Source organism: Ambystoma mexicanum, chromosome 3p (genome assembly GCF_040938575.1).
Source record: "Ambystoma mexicanum isolate Mex_15411 chromosome 3p, UKY_AmexF1_1, whole genome shotgun sequence".
NCBI classification, from domain to species: Eukaryota; Metazoa; Chordata; class Amphibia; order Caudata; family Ambystomatidae; genus Ambystoma; species Ambystoma mexicanum.
Genome location: NC_090925.1, coordinates 735,022,309 through 735,048,462, shown reverse-complemented (window position 1 = coordinate 735,048,462; position 26,154 = coordinate 735,022,309). Strand labels below are relative to the sequence as shown.

Here is a 26,154-nt window from a genome sequence, read left to right as displayed (position 1 = left end):
AGGCACCAGAGGCAGGCGTCGTGCGAGTCAGTCACTGACATCTTGGACCAGCAGTCCCCACACTTCTTGAAGCCCGGACGTGGGGTGGAAGAAGAGGAAGACATCCCGATAAACTTCACAAACGAACAGGTCCGAAGAAACAAAAGAACAGAAACTCCAAAGAGTCGAGGCGCGCTGAGATCTCCGAAGCGAACACGTTCATGGAAAAAACGGAACTGAGGCTACGGGCGTCGTGCGTCCTACTTATAACATCCGGTGATGTCGGCCGGAGGTGGTCCTCGAAGACGGCATAAAGACGCAGGACGCAGAAAGATTTTCCGAAGCAGCACAGCTGTGGTGATTACCGTCATAGATATGGAATCCGTTGGAGGACCCAATCCCCTCGAATACCATGATTGTATAGCCATTACCGATTTCTAGTTGATTCCCAGAATTGATTTAACTGATGTATCCCTTCCTGAAACTGAACCGACTTACTTTGTGGGTGGGTTGTGTTACTGAGCTCAAAACAGAAAATTAGTTGCAGGGGTATGCAGTGTTTGAACCTGGGCAGGTGGAGGAAAAAGTTAAGCTACCTCAGGTCACTTCCATGCAAACAGAGCCGATGGCCCTTGTGATGCTGGAAATGCATCGGAGGGACAGGGCATCTGTATCCTTGTCCTTTACTGCTTTTTATTGTGTGTTCTGTCATGTTTTCCACGCAGGAGTTCATGTGGGACTCCTGGCGGTGCAGCTCTTTTGGTTTGGTGTTCAGACCCATGGGATAACCTTATGGCACCCATGGGTGGGGATTCAACCCTGTGCCCCTAGTGTATGTTTTTGGGCACCGGTGTGTGACCCACAGAGCAGGGTACAGGCTGGTGGCAGCTCCGTGCTGAAATGACTGGTGCCCTGAGCATCCTCCATTATGGGATGCCCAGGCCCTGTCTTTGGAATTGGTAGATTCCTGATGGAAACAAGATGGCTCCCGTGGCCTCTTGCCTTCCATCGCCTGTTACCTTGATCTTCCTGAAGTCCCGGGAAGCCCTGACTCTGTTCCTTCCCCCTGACTGGCTGTTGGGTGGAAGTTCCATATATGGTAGTGTGGGGAAGTGCCGACCAGACTGGCTGGAGCCTTCCCAACAACCGTATGTTGTGGGTACGCCTGTGGGTGGGACCTGGGTGAATGAGTGTGAATATACACTTCTTGTTGTGGATGTCTGGTATCTGGAATGACTGAGACAGCCCTGCCCAAAACCGATATGAATGCAGTGTGTAGTGTTGAATGGCGTGGCACTTGTCTGAATCCACATTCTGTATTAAGAGTGTCTGGATGGAGAAGAATGGCCTGAATGCACTGTGCGCCCGATTGGCTGACTGACTGCTGAATGCCCTTCTGAGTGATTGGTTGCCCGAATGTGTCCCAGCAGAATGAATGGGAGATCATCTAGTATATCTGGGGGCCTCTCACTGCTAGAAATCGTTCAAAAGCTGAAGAGAAACTGGAGTTTGGAAGAGAAGAATTGCTGTTGCTCGACTTCACCGACCTAAAAGCAGTGGTCTCTCCAAGAACTGATCCAAGAGAGGACCTGGTAAGGAGACCTCTTCCCGACCTACGAGGGACCATCATGCACCAGCTGATCTTTGCCAAAGCTCCCTGGTAGACAGACCTACAAAAGGCTGCTGACCGGAGGCGGGGACTGCCGCGGAAACACAAGGAAAAATGCCCGGACTATTGTCGGTCACCATCGACTACCGACGTCACCGACTGGAGCGGCAGTGCTCCTGTTGCCTAAGAACATTTGATCCAAGGACATTCTCGTCTGCACCGTCGACCGCTTTGTGCCGCCGGAGAAAGTCGAGGCAGTCTACGCGCCGAGGAGCATCCGCCTGTGGGTTTCCCGCCACCTAAAGACCACAGAGACGCCGGACTCCTCGACGCCCTTCTTGCTGGGCCAGAGTTCTTCAAACTCTTTGCGGTCCTGAACTATCGACACAGAGGTGCCCCACATGCCTCTTCCTTGCAGGACGTCTACGTTCCGTCATCGATGAGCACCACTAGGAACGAAGCTGCCACTTCACTGCCGTAGTTCACCCTGGTTCATCGCCGGATGTTCAACGATCCGTGGTTACTGCCTTAAAGGGAGTGCACTCAAGAAGGGCCGTCTATTTCCCGACGAGAAACTCTACAACACCAGGTACTTTGGGGTTGCTGGACTATTAGAAAGACTCTTGTGAACAATACATGGACTGGGTTTGTGCTATATCTTTATTCTACATGTCGCCCAGGTGGGGGGGGGGGATCTCCACACAGAACTGTGCCTAGGTAACAGGGCCAGTATTCTGCCAATTGTTCTAACCAACTGCTTTCCTCTCAGAATTATTGTTGGTTTCCTTTACGAACTGATTTGTGTGACATTTAACCGTACAGTTGATGCACTTTAAAGAGATCGAATAGTGATTGTGGTACCACGTAGAAACTGTATATTTTTCATTGTAGATTGACTGAGTACAAAGTGAGTTATTGTGATATTGTATATAATCATGAACCTTAATTATATAAATACTGTGTTTTAACTAATACAGTGTGCGGTCATTCCTTTGTGGGTGCTTGGGGACTACACTGTACTTGAGAACCAGTCTGCATCACCTCCTGAGAAGCTAGGCCCTGATTGCTTGTCCATTGCTACCAAGAATAGAGAATCTTGGCTGGGGTCCTCTAAGCATCTCCTCTACCATATAGAGAGCAAGCAGGAGTACAGAACCCCCCCCCCCTCCAGTCTTCACAGCCCTCACAAAGGTATGTGAGCTTGCTGCTTAACAATCTGTTAATGTTTATACTGATTCAAGGCACGCCTTTGGAGTAGCCCACGACTTTGCTCAACTCTGGAAACAAGAGGTTTCTGACATCGACCAGGACCCCTACTAAAAATAGCAGATACATGAAAGCACTGCTAGTTGTGATTATGTCACCTGAAAAGATAACATTCATCAAGTGTGCTGCTCATCAGACCCTAGTTGATATTAGATGCAGCAATTATCTTGAAGCCAGACCTCAACATTGGTAGCTGTATCTGAATCAGAAGGCGAGTATATTCTCCCTGTTAAAGTCAGTCCTGACCCCTCCACATGCAAGACTCTGGAGGATTTAGCGCTGATGCAAGAGAATGCCCCGTCCAGTGAAATAGAAACAGGACAACAAAGGGTGGTCTATTACATGACAACTCTGTGGTGAGGTGGCCAATATCGATTAGTGAAACCAAAGATAGTCACAATGTGTCAGGATGCACCATGGCCAGGTTCATGTGGGAAAGGAGGGGGGTGATTAGGTATTTGAATAAGTCCTGGTTTGCCACAGAATTCTCCATAATGGCTCAATATTGTAGGCGCTGCACAATCTGCCTCAAGAATAAAGTGGTAGAAAACTGCACCTTCCACCCTGCAGGCCTCAAGATAAATGATCCCCCAATTCCCCCATTGCAATAATTGGCAGTATTTTCTTGTTATTCTGGATGTGTTCTGTGCATGGGTGGAGGCGAACCCCTGTCAAAGGGCAGATGCTGCAAGTTAAATAAGTCCAATTTTTACCTCGGTTTGGGGTGCCTGTTGGCATTAACATCATCCAAGGAATGCAGTTTGTGAATTATGCAGTAAAAATGCTCATTGCCTCCTTGAAGGGACACCACATCTTGCACTGCCTACACTATAGCCCCAATTAGCAGGTGCAGTTTAGATGCAATGGTGATATAAAGAATAAGTTAGAAAAAATGTGTCAAGAAACAGGGATCAAGTGGCCCGAACTTAGTATTAAGTATTACCACAAAATTTCAGTTATTACTGCAATCCCACGTTTACTGCGATTATAGCAGTAATGGAAATTGCATACCTGTTACACCTTAATTTGATTAATTGAGCCTGTCGATTGTAACCCTACATGGTTTTGTGACAAGAAAAAATGGGAGGGGGTTACGGGGTGCTCACCCCGCTTCTTTTACTTAATTGATAAAGTTGATAACAAACAAGGACTTGAGACAGGCGAAGTATGGCGGGAGTACCAACAGCATTAGGAGACAAGGAGATCGTGACAAAAAAACAGCCACTACAAACAATGCTTTGTGTGACAAGTAAATATTGCATTAAAAAAACGTAGAAATGTCCTATTAGCTCAGTTTAAAGTGGTTTATTAGCGAGGCACAGTTGCTGTTTTCACATCTATGTATTTTGGAACTATCGCATATGATATTTTCATGCTCACAGTAATCCCTTAGATCCGCCCAATGACCTTCCCGTTGTGCTATTCAGTAAGCTGACTACTCCTAGCAGGAAAACGCGGCTTAGCTCATACGAGATCTTATATAGGCAGTCTATGAGTCACCTTGATCTCCACCTGTAAAACCTGCATGTGTTAAACTATGTTTGACAGACAACAAATGATTGGGGTACGTGAAGTCCTCAATCTTTTCTGTCACTTTTGTCCATAACCAGATCAAGGCAGCTCTGCCTAGAGAATCACTTTTGTCAGGCCACTTGCAACAACCAGGAGACTTTGTGCTGTTGAAGATACACCAGAACAAATCTACTTTGGCTCCACTTTGGAAAGGGCCCCATCAGGACTTGTTGGTATCAAATTCGGCTTTTTAAGTCCAGGAGCACCCCTACTGGATCAACAGGACCCACTGCAGAAAAAGAAAAAGAATGTTTTTGTGCATCTCAGTCATTGATTTTTCTCCCGATCTCTGATGTCTCTTATGCCTCTGCCACCAAGAAGATGCAAAGCTTTAATCTCTCTGACCTGGTTACCACCTCGGAAATCGGAATGTGGCCATGGTACCGGATGAGGTACATAATCCACTGGCAGTGAGAGAAACATGTGGGTTTATGAAAAGCTGGAAACGTGGAGTGAATTTGCTACTAAGGTTCCTTCCAAAGCTTGCTACGTACCCCCCTGGGTTTCTTCCCTGTGAAGCTCTCCCTATTGGGATATCTGAGGAGTGTTACCCCAGAGGGTTAAACATAGTCACACTACTCAAAATGTATCCTCACCCCAAATGTGCTGATAAGGAATGAAACGGTTACTAAACAACCCCAGCTCATCAAATGTACCCGTAACCATACTCTTGAGTGAAGAATTGCATGCTCTGCAAAATGAACTGCATCAATTACTAGAACCACAAACTGTGATTGAATAAAGTTTACATATGCTGAGATTGGAAATTTAGAGGAGCGATAAAGGCCAAAGGTTGATGGGCCAGACCCTACAAATCTTATATCCCCTAAACCATTAAGTAATATAATAAAGAAACTGCAGCTGTGGTAATACACTAGAAGCGCAAAAGGGGAAGAAGGTTGGGTCTGTGGAGGGGGGGGGGGGGGGCAGACCCCTGTATTAATAAAAATCATCACAAATCTACCTCCGTATCATGGCCTCAATTTATTAAATCACCTTAGTGTGTTTTCCTTCATTTCCTGTGATTTTGGTTAGGGTCCCTTTACCCTATCTGCCCACCATGAACTGTACTGAGCATGTGCGCCTAAATCGCCGACTACAATCTTTGGACCTGCCGGGTTTACTAGGGCAAGGCCATTGAACTGAAGCCAATGTATCATGCCAGTTCAGGCTGGCAGACCGCTCATCGAGAACTCAAGTCGTCAAAGGGGTGGAGGCATATTCCCCTCGAATGAGGATGAGACAGTGTGATCGAGCAGCCACGTTCACCCAGAACTGCAACACTATGTGTTGTCTCTCGACATGAACACAAAGGATGGGCCCCTGTTTTGAAAGGGATATTGTTTTAGGGCGAGAAGTGGGATTAGTGTGCCGCAAGGCCTCTGGCAGCTTTGTCGTCAAGCGGCCAAGAAGGTATAAAAATACCAGATTTAGAGGGCAGGGCAAGGTTGGGAATGGGTAAACAAGCCAGGATGCGGTCCCTTTCACTTGCAAGCAAACTAATACATTCTTTTGCTTAAGCATATCTGAAAACTAAGAATTATTTTACCGTTCGCAGGAGGTACAAAAAGCTGTTGAGGAGGCAGCATGAAAAATCTGATCAAAAGTCAGCCTCTGCATTAGAAACCTGAATCGGTTCCATAAACAAACATTGGCCCCCAAATGTCTTAGGAGAGTGGAGGTGTTCGTGTTTTTTGCTTTTTGAAGGAGCTTTAGTCGGTAGTGGGCTAATGCCAAATGAAGTCTATGGTCCTTTCTTTTAAGGTGGGTGTAGCCTAAAGAGGACAAAGATTTGGATGGCGTGAAAAGTAGCAAACGTAGATATCCCTAGCATTGGCTTAGTGCTAAGCAGGACCGTGTAGGGACCTCCAACAGAAAGAAGCTGTATTTCACCTTCAGAGGATTTGGGAGTCGTCAGAGTCACTCATGCCTGTTCAGGATGGTGCCAAGGTGGGAGCATTTCTCTTTGGTACCTTCTGAGCCTTATCTGGTGTGAAAAGGTAGTCCGGGCACCGAAGGCCAATTCTTGCGCAATGTGGAGCTTTCCCACCGAGAGGTACTCTCAAAAGTGTATGCCCAGAGTGAACTCCTGCATAGGCAGTGGAAGGTACCTTGGGGTCCGAAGTGGCAACCTCTATGCTTGTACAGCGAGGCGATACTGAATATGAGACCGCACACAGTCCAGACTCCCTCTTACCACTAGGCTAGGAAGTCTTCCGTCCTATGAAGTCCATGATGGGTGTTGTTGTGGACCCTTCTTGAGCATGGAGATTAAGCTGGTTCTGAGAGATCTGGTTTTGATACAGACAGAACTGTAAGAACTTATCAGATGGAAGTTCCCAAGACAGCTCAAGCAGACTGAGGGTCAGCCACAGAGGAGCGTCTACTGCACCCTATGCACCACTTGAAATCAGTGGCATGTGCAGACAATGAAGAAATGTTCTAATAAAATATGTATATAATCTCAAAGAGGTGGTAAGGGCAGTGCCGGAAACAGAGTGATGCTTGCATGTACCCCTCAATTTCTAAAACAAAATCTTAGTGACCACACATCTTTTGAGGAAGCTTTGATCTAGTCCAGCCTACGGTGTAAATTTGTCCAAGCAGTTGTAAAGATGGAGAATCAGGATCCTGCTTAGTTCCTCCGTACTTTCTGGACTAAGTGTCAGCATTCGAATTACATGTTCCAGGCACATAAGCAATTATAAAATGAAAATTAGAAAAACACCATTTAGCCAGTTTCGGATTAAGAAAACAGATGGTTCTCAAATGCTGCACATGCTTGTGATGGGTTCACACGTTTAATGATTCCTTCGTTTAATCTAAATAGATTCCTTGATGGCGAGAAGTTCCTTTTCTAGGATGGTGTAATTTTACGCTGAAGTGGTTAGTTGCCATGAGAAAAAGCCAGAAGGAGGGTCCCCGTCTTGCCACCATACAGCAGCAAAAGCACAGTTCCTACATTCAAAGACATGGTAAGGCTGGGTCTGGGTGTTACAAGATGGTGCTAATACAATCTTTAGTTCCTGAAAAATGGTTTCAGTGTTGACAGATTGACACAAAGGCCAGACAAAATTGTGTGTTCAACTAAAATGTGTTTTGGGTCTCATGCATAAATTGGGCAAAATAAACTGCTTGGGCTGAACTACTAAACTAAAGGAGTCAAGATGATTATTCTCCAGGAGGTGGTTAGTGGTTTGGGACAGTTTAACAAAAGTAAGTGCCTCTCTGGGAAATAAAGAGTCCCAATCATAATCCTGTCATCTCCCCGTAAGTCTGGTTTCTACCTCTCTTTGTTCTAACCTCCCTCTGCTAGTGTACGGTTTCCTTCCGCCACTTTAGTACTATTCCACTGCGCCTCCACATTTCTCACTATCCCTTCATTCCTCACCTTTCTGATGCTCCTCCACTTTGCTTCTTTCTACCTCGGCAGAAAAAAACGTACATATACCACTAGCTACCCACCTCTAACACACCAAAAGGTGGCTACTTGTCAGAAATTTACCTCACAGTCGGAATTTCATAGGATTATATCTCCCACCATAGACAAAGAAATGTGTTTAGCATATTTTAATTATTATATCAAACAACATGGTAAAACAACATAAAAAACCTATTTCCAGCGTTCGTTATTTGTAGAAACACAAATGGGCGGAAGAAGCAGACACCAAAACATTTGCAATGTACAATTTGCGCGATGTTAGTAATGGTGTATTTTGATCGCATTTTCAATTATACAACAACATGGTATAATAGCAACAACATTTGAATATGTTTCTAGGGAGAAGGACAACACTGTTGCAGTTTAAAGCTCGTCAGTAAAGTCCAACGCCCCATCTTCAGGACGCAATAGGTTAAAGATGTTACACTGGCAACATGGCGCCTATGTGTCAGTGTAGTGACCTAAAAAGATAAATAAAAATTGTTTTACTCAAACATGATAAAAATGGTGATGGTGTAGTTTGTGTGCATACAAAACAAGTAGCCAGGTTGCTAACCTTAAAAGTGATTTCTTTTGGTGTGATGAGCAAAGCGATTGCATGAATCAATTTAATTGAGGCGGCAGACCAGTCCGTCTTAAGAATTCAAGTTGTAAATCAATACGTACATTTATTTAGATTTTTGTTGAAACAAGTAACATATTGAACCAACAATAGTTACATTTTGATATATGAATCAATCATATTTACCACTTTATGTGTAAGGCAGGGATTATTGTTTCAAGTCCTGCAGAGAAATTTCAGTAGTGTACCGAGTTTCTATGGTATTCCGGATACTACATGTCCCATAGTGCATCATGGAATCTAAAAGAAATGCGAAAAGCCTTTCAATTTCATAGGTTTCACCTGATTTGCGTTTCTTTCAAGCATTTAAGTGGCAGGGAGTAACACTTACTTGGCCATAATGATCTCCAAGGCTGTCTTGCATTGTTATATATTGGGTTAGATATTTTAAACCGCTCGCATGTCAGTGAATGGCTCTGTGTGGGAGACAAAGGCACCAGAGAGTACAATTAGACTCTCTGTACGTTTTTGAGCAACAAGCAAGTGTGGCATGGATTTCAAAGCAGGCTTACCTGTCGTGTGTGCATTCGCCTTCACAGAATCGCTTTACCCCGTGGCTTTTTCCTTGGTTGAATACTGGTGTAAGGCAAATGTCATTCGTTGGCATCGAAAGAGGGCTGCCAAGTCCAGTCCATTCGTGTGTGTAATAGAGGAAGGACTTTCCTCAGTATTAGGAAGGGGTCGGCCATTTTTGAGTGTATATGGATCCTATGAAGGTATACTTAACACTGCAGTAAATAATGATCTGCTTGCTAGTTCTCAGTAAGGGGGGTGTGTATAGTGTGTCAAATAAATTTTTTCTTATAGAGCGTGTTTCTTTAACCTATTGCGTCCTGAAGACGGGGCTTTGGACTTTACTGACGAGCTTTAAACTGCAACAGTGTTGTCCTTCTCCCTAGAAACATATTCAAATGTTGATGCTATTATACCATGTTGTTGTATAATTGAAAATGCGATCAAAATACACCATTACTAACATCACGAAAATTGTACATGGCAAATGTTTTGGTGTCTGCTTCTTCCGCCCATTTGTGTTTCTACAAATAACGAACGCTGGAAATAGGTTTTTTATTTTGTTTTACCATGTTGTTTGATATAATAATTAAAATATGCTAAACACATTTCTTTGTCTATGGTGGGAGATATAATCCTATGAAATTCCTACTGTGAGGTAAATTTCTGACAAGTAGCCACCTTTCGGTGTGTTAGAGGTGGGTAGCTATTGGTATATGTACGTTTTTTTTCTGCTGCATCTCTCCTCACATACCACAGCCCCCTTAAAAAATTGAGGAAACCCTTGTGCTCACAACACTTGCTTATCCCTTCTTTCTACCTCCTCCTACTCCACTCATTCCTTGCTGTTCCATCACTACTCCTCTGCACTTTCTTCAAACATCTAATTGTTTCACAACACTACCAACTATTCCTCATTCCAGGTGTTTCACCACTCCTGCACCCCTCAACATTTCCACCAACTAATCATTCTTCTATCGTCTGATCCACCTCATCAGTATTCCCCCGTTCTGGCTGCGTACTCGCCTTCCCACCTGTTATGCAATGTTTGTATGCAGTACCCTCTGGGAACACTACAAACAACTCTGAATACAGGTATAGGAAACCCAACCTTTGGTAGACGTTTGTACTACACAGTTTTGGTAGCATGTTGAGCAGCCAGGCTCATCTCAAGAGGGGCCATGTGTTACACAGATTGACAGTTACAAGCATTCAAATAAACTTACTCTCAAGATTTCTTGAATAAACTATTATTTTATTTATCTGTAAGACTTCTTCAGAAGGGAGCAATACAATAGTAACACACAAATACACTTTATGAAATATACACTCTTAATATCTCTAAATCAGTAGCTACCCTTTTTGTGATGGCCCACAGCCACTACCTACACCCTCAGGTGACATCAATTGCTAGGATGCTGGGGACAATATATCGCTGTTGCCTTTAGGATCATATAGTTATAAGTCAGAGGAAAAGATTATTTGGAACAAACAAGAGACCACGAATATTCTTAAGCAAGCAAATACTTTTGGATCCCCTCAAGAAGGGTCATTCAGTACAATAGGTTAGGCCAAAGTCAATGGGCAAAAAGTCTTATATAGGATGAAGCACTTATGATAGGTTAATGGAAAAGTCTTTGCATAATGTTTAAGAAGTCTTTGAAGAAAAGAAAAATCTAATTTAGGCCCACAAGCCAATTAGACTTGAGTAGTAGAAGATGTAAGCAACTCTACAGCAAGAGATAAGTTCTCTTAGACTTTGTACAGTACCTTTAAAATGAAGAAATGCAGCAGATGACTCCTGTTCCTGTGCAGCTCAGCAGATCTCGCTGTTCCTCTGCCTCAGTCGTGGGGACAAGAGGGAGAACGTCGGGGGACTCCTGCACTGCGCTGGGACAGTCAAAGCTTGCAACCGGCAAACTTCACTTTCAGTGGCTGTTCAGTGTTTCAGCTTCTCGCCGTCTACCGCAAACAGCAACACTGCGGTTCCTGGATGTCTGGGGTCCCACACTCTGTTGAGGAGGCTCAGTTAGTCCTGCTTCCTGGGAGTCCGGAGGATCTTCCTGGTGCTCTTGGCAAGCTTAAAAGCAACACACACAATCTGGTGTTCCTCTGCCTGGCTATACGGTTTCCAGCAGCAACTCTGTGGAAATTCAACCAGCTCTGAGATGGATGTCCAGGTTGCTTAGTTTGGAGTGATTGTTCCCACCAACTCAAGTCGTCCTTGCAGGAGCTTCTCTGTCGATACGAATTTGGAGTTTCAGCACAGCAGCAGGGCTTCACCGGGCAAACTAATGGTCCAGGAGTTGCAGCAGGCGTCCTTTTCAAGTTCTTCTTTGGATCCTTCGTCCAGTGGTCGACTCTGCCTTCCAAGCCAAAAGACTCCTTTTATTCAGTTCTCTCCCATTCATTCCAGCCTAGCTGTCACTCACCCAGCAGGGTGGCGGCTGTCCTTGCAGAACAGTCAGCCGGCCAATCACCACAGAGTGCATTTGGGTCTCCAAGGAGACTAAGCACAGGGAGTTTCGGGCACCTCCCTCACTTCCTGCCTACCCCCAAACAACCCTGGAGCCAGAGGCTGGCTTCACTTGTGAATCCCGCCAAAGGCAAAACGAACAATGGGACCAAACCTGGTTTGGCGTGCAGAGTAAATCTCAAGAAGGACCTTTCCACAAGCAAATGGTGAAAAAAAGAAGACCGGGCCATTTTGACAAAAATTGCACCCTTGGGTGCTTTAATGCAGCTGCGAACGCAGCCCGCAGTAAATGCACACCACAGTAGTTTACAGGTAACCATTGCCACCAGCCATTCAGTGAGGCAAGGGTAACAAACAATATTGCATGAAAAGCTAGATAAAGGGGATACTCCAGCACCCCATTGTAAAAACAGTAGGTGCTGGGCCTAGAAAGTTTACAAGTGTAAGTAAAGTCAATTTCACTTTACTGCTCTGGAAAACAGTAGTTTATCCCAGAGAAGGTATTCAAACCTTTGGGAAATCTGAAAGACTTCCCCGTGCCACTGCACAATGTAAAAGATGATGCCTATGGAGTTTGTTAGGCTCCATAATCAAAAGAAACAGAGTTCAAATCACATTAAAATACACGAGAGAGTGGGAAAAAGGGTCAGTCTCTCTCCAGGTTGAAAAAAAAACAAGACCTCAAAATCCAGCAAAGTTGCTGGGGGTCTCTAAGGTGGAGAGAATTAGCACATTTCTGAGAATTCTCCCTAACACCACCTTCACCCATTTTGGCATGTTATTCATCCTTTTGAGCACCTCATTTAACAGTTGGGGCTCTCCAATTCTTGCTCACTCATCTCCATCTGGTCAGCGTCATCCTTCCACTGCGCTGGGTCTCTACTCCCTCGCTTGTTTGAAGTCTGCGGAGGGCTAGATCTCAAACAATGGTAGAGATAAGAGAAAAAGGAAAAGAGATGGCAATATGAACAGTGATCCAGAGACTGATAAGAGACACGGCCTTACAGGGACACCCACTGGCTAGTAAATTAAAGATGAAAACCCCAAGTACAGTAGGTGGATGTCCAAGGTATTGCTACTGGCCGAGGAGGGCGAACTATGGATCGAGCGTGGAGACTGAGTAGGGAATTCGGATTGGACCAATGGTCCATCAGATACTCCCTTTCACACCTTTGAGTAAATCCATCCTGATGCCTTGTGAAGTTTTAGGTGTAAATCCCAAGTCTCTATAGGCATTCATGCAACCCCATCCTGTTATTTATAAATAAAAGTATTCAGCTGTAAGTGCGTGTTAATCCTACAATACACCTTCCAGAGTCTAAGAGACACTGGCTGTGACCACTGCTATGCAAATGGTTGGCGAGAGGTCCAGGTCCCACTATCAACCGCCCCAGTCTTGAGAATACATGCATCCCCTGTCAGCACTACGACTACTTCAGAAGAGCATTGGCGACTAGCAGCAGTAACCCAAAAACCGCATGATCCCGTGGAAAACCCAGCAACATGATTTTGCATCATCGAGTACTATGAAGGCACCGTCTCTCACCTGAACCCACAACAACAAGTTCCAGTGAAAGACTGTGTTCTAGGTATGCCAACCCCAACGAGATATCCTTCTTTGACCACCACAAGCAGCTTTAGTGAGGCTCACACCTCCCCTTCCACTTATCCTACACAACATGATTGGATTAAAAAAAGAAAAAAAAGGAGAGATCGTTTTGCCAAGCCAGCCTGTCGGAACATACAATTTGCAACGCCTGCATATTTCTCAAGTGTCGTCTGCTTTCCCCTTTCCATGCAAAAACATCGTATAGAGGCTGGCTACCTCCAACCACCTTCAATTGCGGTCACACTTTGATTCAATCAAAACTTCATACTAAAAAGAATTTTGTCACATAGGACTAGTCCAAGGAGGCACATTGGATTCATTCATTTGTATTTATTTAGTGTTTATATAGCGCTTTAATCTCCTTGGGGGTTGTAGACTATCTGGTTGCACAATGTTAGTTAATGACCCACAACCCTGGCATGCCCGTCACTTGATCTTAGCACTTCAATTTCTCTATGAACAAAACATTTATCAAAGTTTAAAGGTAATTATATATCGAATTATTAATTTCTCAATCAATTTTACTACAAAGGTACTGTGACATTTTTGCTTCTTTGAGGTAGAGAGATCCATTAACCCACCACGCCTCTAGAGTGTAGCCCTAGGCTGGTCAGCACCTGTACAAATGCAATCCTTAGCTCCCTCTACCTGGTTTTACCCTCTCCCCTCTTCTCTGTCCCTCCGATGTCCTTTACACTTCCAAGGCTTCAACTCCACACAATGTTACTTCTACCTCCTTGCTTCCCATTAGTACTCCCTCTGGCCCCCTCCTTTCACTCAGTATCAAACAATTCACACTCACTACCTACATGGATGTAGGTAACCACACTAGTATGCATTCACACTGCAGTATCACTTCCACTCACTAGCCAATAACTCGCCTTCTCCAGAAATTGTCTCCACACTTCACCACTCCTTCCTCCCTCATGCTGGTCTCTTGGTCATACACCACCTGCGACCTCATCCGAATAACCCAAACCTCTGGTTTCCTGCTGCCTTCTTTTATTACCCTACCCTCAGATGGCATCTCAGTGCCTGACCAATCTGGCCTGTTCTTTCCCACCGAGGGCAGGTTAAAGAAAAAACAAGTCGTAAGTATTGGGCTAAGCCCTGCCCACTTTTTCCATGCAAGTCTGCTGCAGAGCAACAACGGAGGACCAGAAAGACAACTGTGTCCTGGGAACACATTTTGGGTGCACTCTGAGGTAGGTTCTGTGAGGGTAGGATTGGGGCTCCCCCGCCTTAGTCGTTGGTGCTATATGAAGTTTGCTGCCTTTGCATGCGTCTGCCATTGCTGCTCTGCAGTATCGTGCAACCCTTCTGCTGTCGTACAAGGACACGGCAGCATCTGTTCATCTCTGCTGCAGATTATGGTATCAGGTAATAAAATCGCGGCAAAAATGTTGCCAGTAAAAAAAGAAATTGCGGCAAAATCCGTGGTTTGACCCGGTACAGGTGTACAATGGGTCCGGGGGTTTACAAGATTGTGGCGGCAAAACCACAGCATTTTGACAGCAAAATGTTATATCCACAGCCATTTTTGCCGCGATTTTATGACATGGAACCCAGATTATTGAGTCCTGTGGTCCCGATTTACATGGGTGCAGAGGCTTCACTGTCTCTGTGGGTTTGCTTGCTCCCACTGTTAATCAATGGATACGGAGGTGTTAGGACGTCAGCTTTGTTGGCATGAGGGCAGGGAACTGGATTTTTATTCCATTTCCTCTTGGTTTCTTGCTCAAATGCAGTGACTCTAAAAGAAACCGAGAAACACTGGCAAGCATCTTGTAATGGATGCATGGCTTAAATCAGAGGTACACTGCTGAAATGCATGCTGGCACAGGGGGACAGAGAACAAGACTTGAGGCCCTCAACTGCCACCAACCACCTTAGGAGTAGGACTGGCTATATATTTCACTCTGGAAGGCCTCTCACCCCAAGCCGCCAGGTGCTCCCATCACCTCGTGCCAACAAAAGGAATCCTCTCAGTAGTGAACTCTGGGCAAGGCACACTGGTGAGGTGGAGCTCCTCAAGAGCAACAGTGGTGGGTGCTGAAGTTACACTTGGCATCCTTACATCTCATGGCATGAGAGAGCACTATGCAGAGTAGCCTACGGGAATAATGCCAAGATGGAGCTACACTCCCTCCTACAAACATTTGGCGATTGTGAAGGCTATGAAGCAAGACGGAGACAACAAATTCAAAGTTCAAACAGAAATAATTTATTTCAAATTTCAGGACAGTAGAAGGCCCAACTTGCCCTATGCAAAGGTCGGATTTCCCTACCTGAACGAAACAAAGGAAAGTGAGTCAAAGAGTTCAACTTAAAAGTCTGTGTCCAAAACCTATGCTTGCCCTCACAACTAAAGCTAAACAAGGTGTAGGGATGTAAATAAAAATTTTAAAAAAAGTGATCAACACAAAGTTGAGCTCATTCCAGCTCGTTGCTTCCTTCTCAGCTCCCCTTTCCTAAATTCAAGAAAGTTCCATTAAATTCTCAATGTTCCCGTCCCCAAGTGCAATGCAACACAGTTCAAAGGAAAAGGGTTTTGAGGCTCCATCCTCAAGACAGCATTTGCAGTTCAACTGATCTTGGGCCTCCCTTCCCCAGCACTTCAAAGTAGCAACTGGTATTTGTTTTAGTGTTTGCTAAAATGTGTGTTTTATTTGCTTGTATAGCGCACCAAACCCGAAGGTATCTGGGCACTTTTGCTTAGTGTACAATAAGGTTACAACAGTGGAGTGACATACAATAATAGTTACAGAAATATACGGTATATATACAATGGATGGAGTCATACAATAATAGTTACAGAAATAAACAAACTATGTACAATAGTTGGATATATGCAAAATATACAAAGTTTATAACATAACTTAGAACAATCTTGCAGTATGGCCGTAGGAGACCATCTGGTGGTACATCACTAACCTATGGGCATGGTTGATAGGGCAGCTTGGTCATAGAATCACAATAGCTCAAGGTGGAGGTTAATTTGATTGCAAAAACAGCCATGTTTTGACCATGTTCCAGAATGAAAGGAACACAATCTGTCCTTCATGCAGGTGGTAACTTGTTCCGGGACTTGGCCGCAAGCACCGGGAAGCTAGCTCCTCCAGCTTTACCATATTTGAATTTAGGTATGTTAAGACGGTGGGCATACTTGGCTCTGGTGGGTCTGATGGACTCCTTCCTAGAGAAATTGTCGGTCAGGTACTTGGGGGCCAAGTTGTTTAGGTACTTGTGTGTAATCATAAGCGTTCTAAAAAGGTAATCCTGTCTTGCATCGGGAGCCAGTTGGTGTTGCGTCGGATTTGTGAGTTGCAATTGGGGCAAGGAATATTTAAGGCAGTTCTGAGCGCATAGTTTTGAAGGTTTCTCTGGCTGGTGCCAAGGTAGAGAGTATTGCAATAGTCCAGTTTGGACGGTACAAGGGCTCTTGCAAGGGTAATACAACTACTTGTAGACAGGAATGGTCTACAGGCGTTTATCAGTTTAGATGTATAAGCAGTTGACGACGAGATAGCGTTTGTCTTTGCAGATATAGGGCGGAGTCCAGATAGAAACCTAAGGTTTTGGCTTCCTTGTCTACTTTGATATTGATGCCATCGATATTGAAGGATGAATATTGGGGACCTAGCTTGTTAAGTCTCAACTTAGAACCAATCAGTAGGAGCTCAGTTTTACCGGTTCAACACCACTCTTGGCTTGTTTCACAATGTCTTTAGTTTTCACAATTTCGGGCTCACTGGCCTAGGCGCAGTTGTCAGACCAGACGGTCCACCCATCACAGGTCGCGCAACAAGGATCCCTAGGCTCCTCGGCACACATAGGTTCTCCTGTACTTGCTGCTGTGTTCAGAGTCACATTCACTTAGCTCCTCTTTGTTGGCCTCATATCTTTATATGCAGGCTTACACTCCTGTGGCTTTGCCTGGTTAGCCCCTTGGCTTTGCCACAACGTTTCACACTCCTATCTTTCCAGTCCTTGGCCTTGCCGCACTGCATTTGTTCATAAAGTTCCCTTTCAGGTGATCAAATTCCGACCCCACCTTTATTCAGCACTCTTACACACTTGCGCTCTTTTGCTTATGTTGCTTTCACATGGGATATTTTCCTTTGGCCGTTATCTGCCATTTGCTTTGCTGATGTTCAATTTAGTATTCCATGTGCTTAAATTAAAGTTTTTGTTCAGTTAGATATTCAATATGCTTAATTCGCCTTTGTTTTGACTTTTAATTCAGTTCAGTATTTGATATGCATGGTGCGGCTTGGTTCCAAGTTGTCATTTGGTTCAGTATTCGAAACGCATGAAACAAAAACTTGAAACTCATTTGGTTTCATTCGATAATTATGTACCGCATCCTGCCAGGATTGCCCTGGCCTTGTGTGGCTATCCCCAATACTCACTGGTCCTCGGCCTCCTCTCTGGTGGCTCACGCTGCTTCCTCCTGCTTCTCCAGTCAACAGACAGGCTTTGTGAGCCCTGCTCGCATGCTGGTTACAGTTCTGAACACACCAGCAACTCTGTTGTCAGTGCAGGGATGTGGACAGCGTTCTTTCTTCTGTCCCGCTCTTTCGCAGAGCTAGCTGATTGTTCTTTCTACGGAGGCTTCCACACATGCAACAGCGTCCCAGCCTCGACTTGTGCACCCGAGGTCCTGCGGTATAACGGCCTGCTTCTTGGCTCCTTCTCCGGTCCCACCATGGCTGCCTCCTTTCAGAAAAGGTCTCCTGCTGGTCTCTCCCACACAGGCCTTCCCTGTTGCTCCGCTGTTCTCTGGTTCTCCATTTATACACCTGAAACCACTTGACAGGTTGCAGGTGTGCATTCTCAATGGGACATACCTGACCCTCACAGTACACTGCATGCATCTTCCACATCCCAGTACAAGAGTGGTGAACTAGGTTACTAGTGTTCACTACTCCTAGAATCCTACCAGATGGAAAATTTGGAAAACGAGAGGAGAGGGTTTGCAGAAGCCTTTAAAAGGGTGGGGGAGGGTTAGGTTGGTTTACAATAGGAAAAGGGGGATACCATGAGTCTCCTGTGGCTACCCCACTCCCAATCCTCTAGTACCCTCCATCCAGGTGATCCTCCCTCGCTTTTCCACCCCGACCGCTAGGATCCAAGACCGATGGCCTTTCTCTGGCCACCTAAGATGAGGATCCAGGGGGAATAGGAGTGAGGCTAACTTCAGGTATCTCAGAGTCTGTGGTGGCACAGAACCTCAGCCACTTCCATCTATGACTGTATGCTGCAATTTGGTAGTCCCTGCGTGTCCTGGTGTCATGATGCAAAGTCACAGAGTAGGCAGCTTGAACACCTGCTTCTGCTCAACACTTTGGTATCATACGTGAAATACAGTTGACAGAAAATGGTGATGTCTCACAGGTAATGACTGCAATGTCACATATTTCAGTGCAAACAAACAAGTGCAAAAAGTAAAAACTCTTTTCTCAACAAAAAGTTTCTAATGGGGTGTTGTAGAAGAGGAGACATCAAAAATCATCAGATTAATAAAAATGGAGGAGCAGTTACCAACTGGAACAAATATCAGCAAAATGCAGATCTTTTTGTGGTCAATAAGTTGCTTCTTTGATTCCCTCTCCTTGCCCCAAGACATTAATTTAAAAATCATTCTAAAATGTGTAGACTGTTCAAAAACATTTCTGGAGGAAACGGAAAACACATCCAGCAGATTGAACATCATTGTGCAAAACAAGAGGCAGTCTACTTTGACAGAACGGAAAAATAATTAAACTGTTTTCATGGGGACAAGCATTCTGGTAGCCATCACAACCAACAGTCGGGTTTCATCCAGGACCAGTTTTGTTGAGGTGCCATTATCTATTTGAGAAAGACAGATCAATTGAGAGCATGCCCAAATGACAGTGGCAGTGTGAGACAGTTAAACGCGACCGGTTTGCAAGAAGCATTGGGTATGCAGAGTTGGCTGTTCTGCCTGGTAAGGCCCACTCCTCCCCTCTTTCACCGAATAACCAACTGCCCGTCTAAGATCTCCTTACACCACACACAAATCGCCAGCACATTAACACTAATCAAACTATAACTTATTCCTATCGCACTCAAAATCAGCTGCAAACCAGACCCAAAGCACTCTTCCCTAGGAATAACATACTCCCAAATCTCATCTCTACGCCAACAGAAGGCACAGTGACACATGGGAAGCAGCTACTTCGGACCTGCATGCATCAACACCACAGGTTTTGCATCTGCCTCGCCCAATGTCCTAGTAATAACTATCTTACAGAGCCATGTGCAGTGAAGCCACCAAAAGCGACAGAATGGTGCTACACAGGACCCCTTACTTGTTAATAGAAATTGCATTTTTATTATTTCCAACAAAGAAAATATTAACCAACATTGTAAAAGGTTCTGTCTTCCTAAAGTTGAATAGAAGTTGATTTGGAGCGGGGAGGCCAGAAGGATCGCATTTATGACCGCTCAACCAGTCTGTGAGAAAACAGTTTTTACAAGGACCCAAATATATGTCATGATTTTCCATCTGGTTCTGCCTTAGAATGTTTTTCCATGTAGCGTTTTGGCTCCAGCACAACGAAATTAATTGTTGGTGATATGGCGGTCTTCATAAATATAATTTAGACCAAGCTGGGTATCCCACCATAATGCCCACTCTTGGCATTTACACAAAGCATGGACATCTAAAAACCCAATCACCAAACGATAGTATCACAAGTTTAACTTCTAGACTTACTCCCCCACACCCATCATAGCTTCAAAAGACATGTCAAGTAAACTGTAAAATGTGCAAACTTCCTACTCCTGAAAATAAAGACCCTCCTACAACCAGCCGTCTTGTGCTCCACAGTATACCTATAGGCATCAATAGAATACAGTAGTTTATACTACAAGCCTTAAACAGTAAATGCAAGGTGGCACAAAAAATGTTCCACACTCCGCCGGCATGATACCACAAAACCACATTGGAGTGCAACAAAAGCTTCGACTCATTTGAAAGTAGAACAAGTTTAAAACTCGCTGGTGTAACTTGACAAGCACTTCCTTGCCACAGCCCTCCTTCACTCACAGACCTAAATGGGTCTTAAGGCTCAATAAGCCAAAGAGGACTAACCCCTTTCACATTTAAAATTGTAACAATCAAACCTTTTCCCGCACAACAGCTCCGATTTTAACCTCTGAACTTACAAGCTCAACCAAAACAGCTCTCCTTCTGCAAAAACATTAACTTTCATTTCTGCAGCTTCCCAGGAGACCAAGTACCACCCACAATAAGGCATAGAGTTCGAACTGCCATCAAATCTCCTTCTCCGATTTCTGCGCTCTCTCCTTATCCCCCAACAATTACCCACCTTCCTGACATTCACTTCTACACATAGGTTCCTACTCACCCTGCACAGCCAATTGCTTACAGTTCTCATCTCAACCTACATGGCTTCAATCGGTATGTAATCTCAGGTATGTGCAAGGGAAGTTCTCTCCCATTGCTTCCATGTTGTGGTCTAAGTAAAGCGCAGCAATATCCTTTGTGTTTGCATGCATTATTTAAAGCATATAGTTTCCCCACTATACATCCAACATTAGTTTTATACACTGGCAATCTCAAATATCACTTTGGGCACTGGAACAATAACCGTTCCCACCAATTACTGGCCAGAAAACAACAAGGTATCTCCACTCACCCGATAGATGGCTGCAAGCTTTTCTCACTTAAGTCCAGATCCTGCCAAAGAATAAAGATTAGGTCAGTGTGCAAACAGGTCAAAGTTGACCTCCCTCACTCCCACAGCAGGAGTACATAACACAACAGATGCATGCCCACTATGTTGGAGAACAAAGTCACAAATACTATCACACAGAGATTAGAGAAGTTATGCGAGTAGTGTGTCAAAGTCCCTGGCCTGACATTACTGGGGGTTTGTTAGAGTCACGAAGGGGGGCAATGTGCCACCACATGCAATGTGATGGGCCCAGAATGACACCCCTGGCTAACCCCACCATCCAACAAGAGAGTCATAGGTTTGTGAGATAACTGCCTTAGACGTTCCTGCACCTTTAAGGCAACAATAATGGGCTGGCCACGCAAGCAACACCTATACCCCCAGGTGATTCTCTCGGGAGCAGAAAGTACAACACAAATGGTGAGAAAAGCTTTCTCTGCTTGCAATGCGGAACCACAGGGAGAATCGAGTGGGACGCTAAGTAAGATAAAAAAAAAGATACAGCTATTAGTCACCATACATACACTGTGCTAGGGCTCGTTAGGCTAATGGAGTCTTGCCCGCAGACGGGGCCTGATGTTACTAGCAGGAAGGGCTGCCCATCGAGATCGATTAACACATCAAAACTTTAATGCCCCACCAGAGGTAGGGACCAATCAGCCATTCCAATACCATCTGCATAGTGGAAGAATTAGAGCTCTTTTAGGTCTAGTGGGAACCAGGCACTATAAAAGGAAGGGGCTTCTGGAGTCTGGAGAAGAAAAAGTTGCTTAACCCTTGTAACGTTCTTACCCCTGGACACAGCATACAGCGCCGTCTTGCCAGAAAATATTTTCCGAAGCAGTAAAGCTGGAGAGATACATTTCAAAGATGAGTAATTCGTGGGAGGACACAATCTATTCTTAATATTATTTGGAGACAGCTGACAAGGAGTGCAGAGGGTGCTGGGATATGAGTACCAGTGACGAGAGAGAGAGACCAATTAGCCATTCCAATACCAGCTGCATAGTGAAAAAGTTGCGTTAGGTCTAGTGGTGCCCATGCACTAGAAAAGGAAGGGGCTTCTGGAGTCTGGAGAAAGAATGTTTGGAGACAGCTGACAAGGAGGGCAGAAGGAGCTGGCATATGTGCGACAGTGACAAGAGACGTGGTGAATGTTAGGCAGAAACCTGTGCAGTTCCCTTAGGGACCACTGCAAAAGGCTTAAGACTACAGGTGTTGGCAGTAAACCCATTTAGCAGTCTGTACCACCCAGATTTACCCGGTAGCTGTGGCTGAGCAGCCAGACTTCTCTCAAGAAGAGTTACAGTATATATAGAGTATACACGATAGGTACCAAAATACAGTAGCACAAGCAAACACTGACCAGAGCTTGGGTATAAAAGTATATAATTATTTATTTAAAAACACACTTTGTAAAATGCACTAACACTAATATGGCAAGCAAGTTCAAACACAGTCACTATTAATATGTATACAACCCTGATCACTTATTGAACAAGTCTTAGTTAAAACACCACTTATTTTCAGACAGAGGTGAGAGCTTAACTTAAGATGGGACGCCAATAAGCTAATTAAAAAGGGAGGGAAAAAGCCAGAAGTAGGAACATACACAATACCAACACTTTAGGAGCACCAGAGCAAGTCAGAAAGGCAGAATCCACTAGGAGCAAGAAAGTCATAGGCCAGGCCCACTCTTGAAGAGAGCATGGCGGAATGTGTCCAAGATCACACAGTTGAATAGTACTTTTAAAGAGTTGTTGCAAAGAGTTCAAAAAGGGATGGCTCAAGTCAGGAAAAGTTAGTTAGTAGGTCCCAAGTCACCCCAGGATAGAAAGTCAAGGATTTACTGGACACCTTGAACAGTCTGTTGCAAGGGAGACGAGGCGGGACTCAGTAACTGAAATGGTGAGAAAGCTCCAGCGGGGCAGTTGTTCCTGGCAGTGGGTGCAAGTCGGTGCTTCGTCCAGGGGAAGAGGCGATCTCGACGTGGAGGAAAGCTGGAGGTTGTTGCACTGCCAGGGAAGAAACCAGCCGCAGAGTTTCCCGGTTAAAAGGTTCTACCCTTTTATTCGCGGTAGTGGTGAAGCGTGGCTATCCGGCCGCCGGGGTGCTTGATACGGGCAATTCGACCACGAGATGATCCAGGAAGGTGAAAAGAGGGTGAACTAGTTATCCCGACCAGCTCAGAGGAGGAAGACTCTCCGGGATGAATATCTTCTCCGTCGCTGAGAAGTGGTGAGACGGTTCAGCAGGGCTCCACCGGTGGTGTCGTCGTCGTAGGTCGGCTCAGCTTCTCCCTCTTCGGATTCTTTGGTCCTGTGGCAACTTCTCAAATTCCAGTCCCCAAAGCCCTGCTTTTATGCAGAAAACCCCCATTCATCAGTCCTAGCTGTCACTCAAACATGCTAAGTGGTGAGCCGGGTGGCTCACCACTGGGTCAATCACACAAGAGTGCGACTTGAGTTGCCGAGGCAACTCAGTCCAGGGTGCCTAAACCCCCCTCCCACATATCCTGCAGACAGAGTGGCACCACTTTTGGAGGCTTCTGAGGAGAAGCCCGCCAAAAAGTGGAACAAAGGGCTCGACTTGGGTTGGAGTTACAGAGGCGAACACAAATGCCATTTTAAAACAGAGTCCTGGCAAAAAGACCCAACCGGGGAATAAATATTAAATAAATAACCCGGCGGTATCTTTAACATTGCACCAAAAAAGTGGTGCGTTTAAAATGAATGGGAAATTCCCATAGGAAATATTCCGGTGGAATATTTCGCGTGGTAACCACTGCCACCAGCCAGAAACTCGACGAGGGGGGACTGCACAGTGCCCCCTCAAAAAACAGACCCAGGGGCAATCTAATTACCCCTACCACTACTTCCACAATATGATGGTTTGTACTGGTTCTGTTCACAATTTAAGACTTGTAAAGTCCCCTTTCCTCCATACTGTATGGGCGATTACAACTGATTGTAGCTCCAGGGTGGAGAGGAGACCCTCCTTAAGCAAATAGGTTCCTTAGAACCGCCTGTCCGAAAGCTGCATCAGATCTAGAGCTGGCATCCAAACAGTAATGCTTGCAGAAAGCCGAGGGAGCGGCCCAAGTGGCAGCCCTGCCTATGACTTGCCAAGGGACATGGTGCTGGGATGCGATGGCCGTTGCCTTGGCCCCGACTGCATGGGCATGCATGTTGGCCGGGAGCGGCTTGTGCTGGCCCTCATACACTTCTTTGATGGCAGAGACCATCCAGCGGAAAATGGAAGCCTTAGAGGCACGATAGCCTGGTCTTGAGCCTCCGAAAACAGGGCGTTCGATTTGCGGAAGCCCATGGTCCTGTCCAAGTAGAATTTCAGGGCACGCCTGACATCCAGGCAGTGCAGCACTCTGTGCTTCGTCCTTGGGATCAGGGAAAAACGTAGGAAGACTATTTCCTCATTCAAGTGTAGAGCAGATAGAACCTTGGGCAGAAATGCCGGGTGTATCCGCAGGACTACCTTGTCCTTGTGAAAGGTGGTATATGGCTCAGAGGCGACCAGCGCCTGGATTTCGCCGACTCTACAAGCCGAGGTAAGGCCGACTATTAAGGCCGTCTTGATGGTGACCAGCCTGATGTCTACAGACGCCATTGGCTCGAACGGTTTGTGTGTCAGTGCGGCCAAGACTATGATAAGGTCCCACAAAGGGTGCAGTTTCTTGCAGGGCGGGTAGAGCCTTGTGAGACCCGTCAGATGTTTGACGATATGGGTGGAGGAGGAGAAAATGCCCTCCTCCAAGTTCCTGTAAGCCCCAATGGCTGCGAGTTATGTGCGGCAGGTGTGCACCTGTATGCCTGAATGAGCGAGGTGCGCCAAAAAAAGGAGTACGTCTACCAAGGTGCACGCCGGGGGGGGGTTCGGGGAATAGGGGTGTAGGGGGTGGCGTGTGTCGATTCCCTTGGAGTCTGCCCAGTGGCAGAATCTGGTCCATTTGCCTTTGTACTGGGCCCAAGTAGCTTTGCTCCTGGCGCCCTGTATGATCTTCAGATTGGCCTGTGAGTGGCTAAGGTGCCGAAGCGTTACCTGCTCAGTTACCAGGCTGTGAGGGTTAGTTTCCCTAGCACAGGGTGGATGACACTGCCCTCCTGCTGTGCCAGAAGATGTGCTGGGCCCGTCGGGAGGAATCGGGGGCACTTCCGAGAGACTGAGCAGCTCCGAAAACCATGGCCCTGTCGGACACAATGGAGCTATTAGAATGAAGAGGAGCTGGCGAGACTCCTTGATTTTGCAGATGACCCTATGGATCAGGGGAGTGGGCGTAAAGGCATAGGCTTTCATGCCGGTCCACTGGAGGTGAAATGCGTCACCCAGTGAGCTGCGGCCCTGACCTTGCCAAGATGCGAACTGGGGACACTTCTTCGTATTTGTATTTTATTGAATTTATATAGTCCTTTACTCCAAAGTGCTTTACATGAGAACACGTAACATACAGCAAGCATAAGATGACAATTGAATCACAACTTGAAAACAGTATAAAGAACAATTTACAATATTGCAGAGGGGAGGAGGGAGGGGCAGAGGTGTGCAAGGAGTAGGAGATGTCAGAGGAGGTACGAGAGGGGTAAAGAAGTTGTGCCAGGTGGCAAAGCGATCCACCTGTTGACAATGTCCTGAATAACGAGGTTGTTTAGCTGCCACTCATAATTGTCTGCTCCCAGCCTGCTGAGCCTGTCCGCTTCCAGGTTGGATTCCCCCGGGAGGTGGACTGCCCAGAGGTAAAAGTTGTTTTCCAGGGCCCACTCCCACATGCTGACTGCCAGTCTGCACAGAGGGGGATCTGGTGCCTTCCTGCTTGTTGACGTAGTACATGCAGGTCAATTTTTCCGTCTGGATGAGGACAACCTTGCCCCTGAGAGGTGGTAGGAATTCCCTGAGCGCCAGCCAGATGGCGTTCAGCTCTAGCCAATTATTGTGGTATTTCTGCTCCTGTTGAGTCCAGGTGCTGTGGACCGAGAGATCGTCCAGGGTGGCCCCAGCCCTCGAGCGAGGAATTTGTGGTGATGGTGACCCTCGGAGTGGGCGGCCCGAAGGGCTTGCCCGTCCGCAGGTTGCAGTTTCTGGACTATCAAGTCAGGTCCGGGCGGAGAGATGGGGGAACGTTGATCATCTCGGATTGAGATCCTCGCGCCTGGTTCTATGAAGCTGCGAAGTGCAGCTGAAGCCTCCTCATCCTTAGTATCCTGTGCGGAACGGCTAATAAGACTGCTGTCAGAAGACCCAGCATATGTTGGTACCACCATGCCGAAGTCACTTCTATGCTGAGGAAGTGGGTGGTGGCCCTTCTGATGGCCGAGATGTTGTCATCC

At 45.9% G+C, this 26,154-nt stretch overlaps 1 protein-coding gene across 2 annotated transcripts in view; it reads right to left on the bottom strand.

The window, feature by feature from the left end:
* The window catches only part of PRR14 (proline rich 14), a 738,062-nt gene that overhangs the window by 457,913 nt on the left and 253,995 nt on the right, over positions 1–26,154 (bottom strand). For both annotated transcript variants that reach the window (XM_069651623.1, XM_069651624.1), the window contains exon 4: positions 20,777–20,817. In XM_069651623.1, coding sequence (XP_069507724.1) covers positions 20,777–20,817 — 41 coding nt within the window. The remainder of the gene's footprint in view (positions 1–20,776; positions 20,818–26,154) is intronic.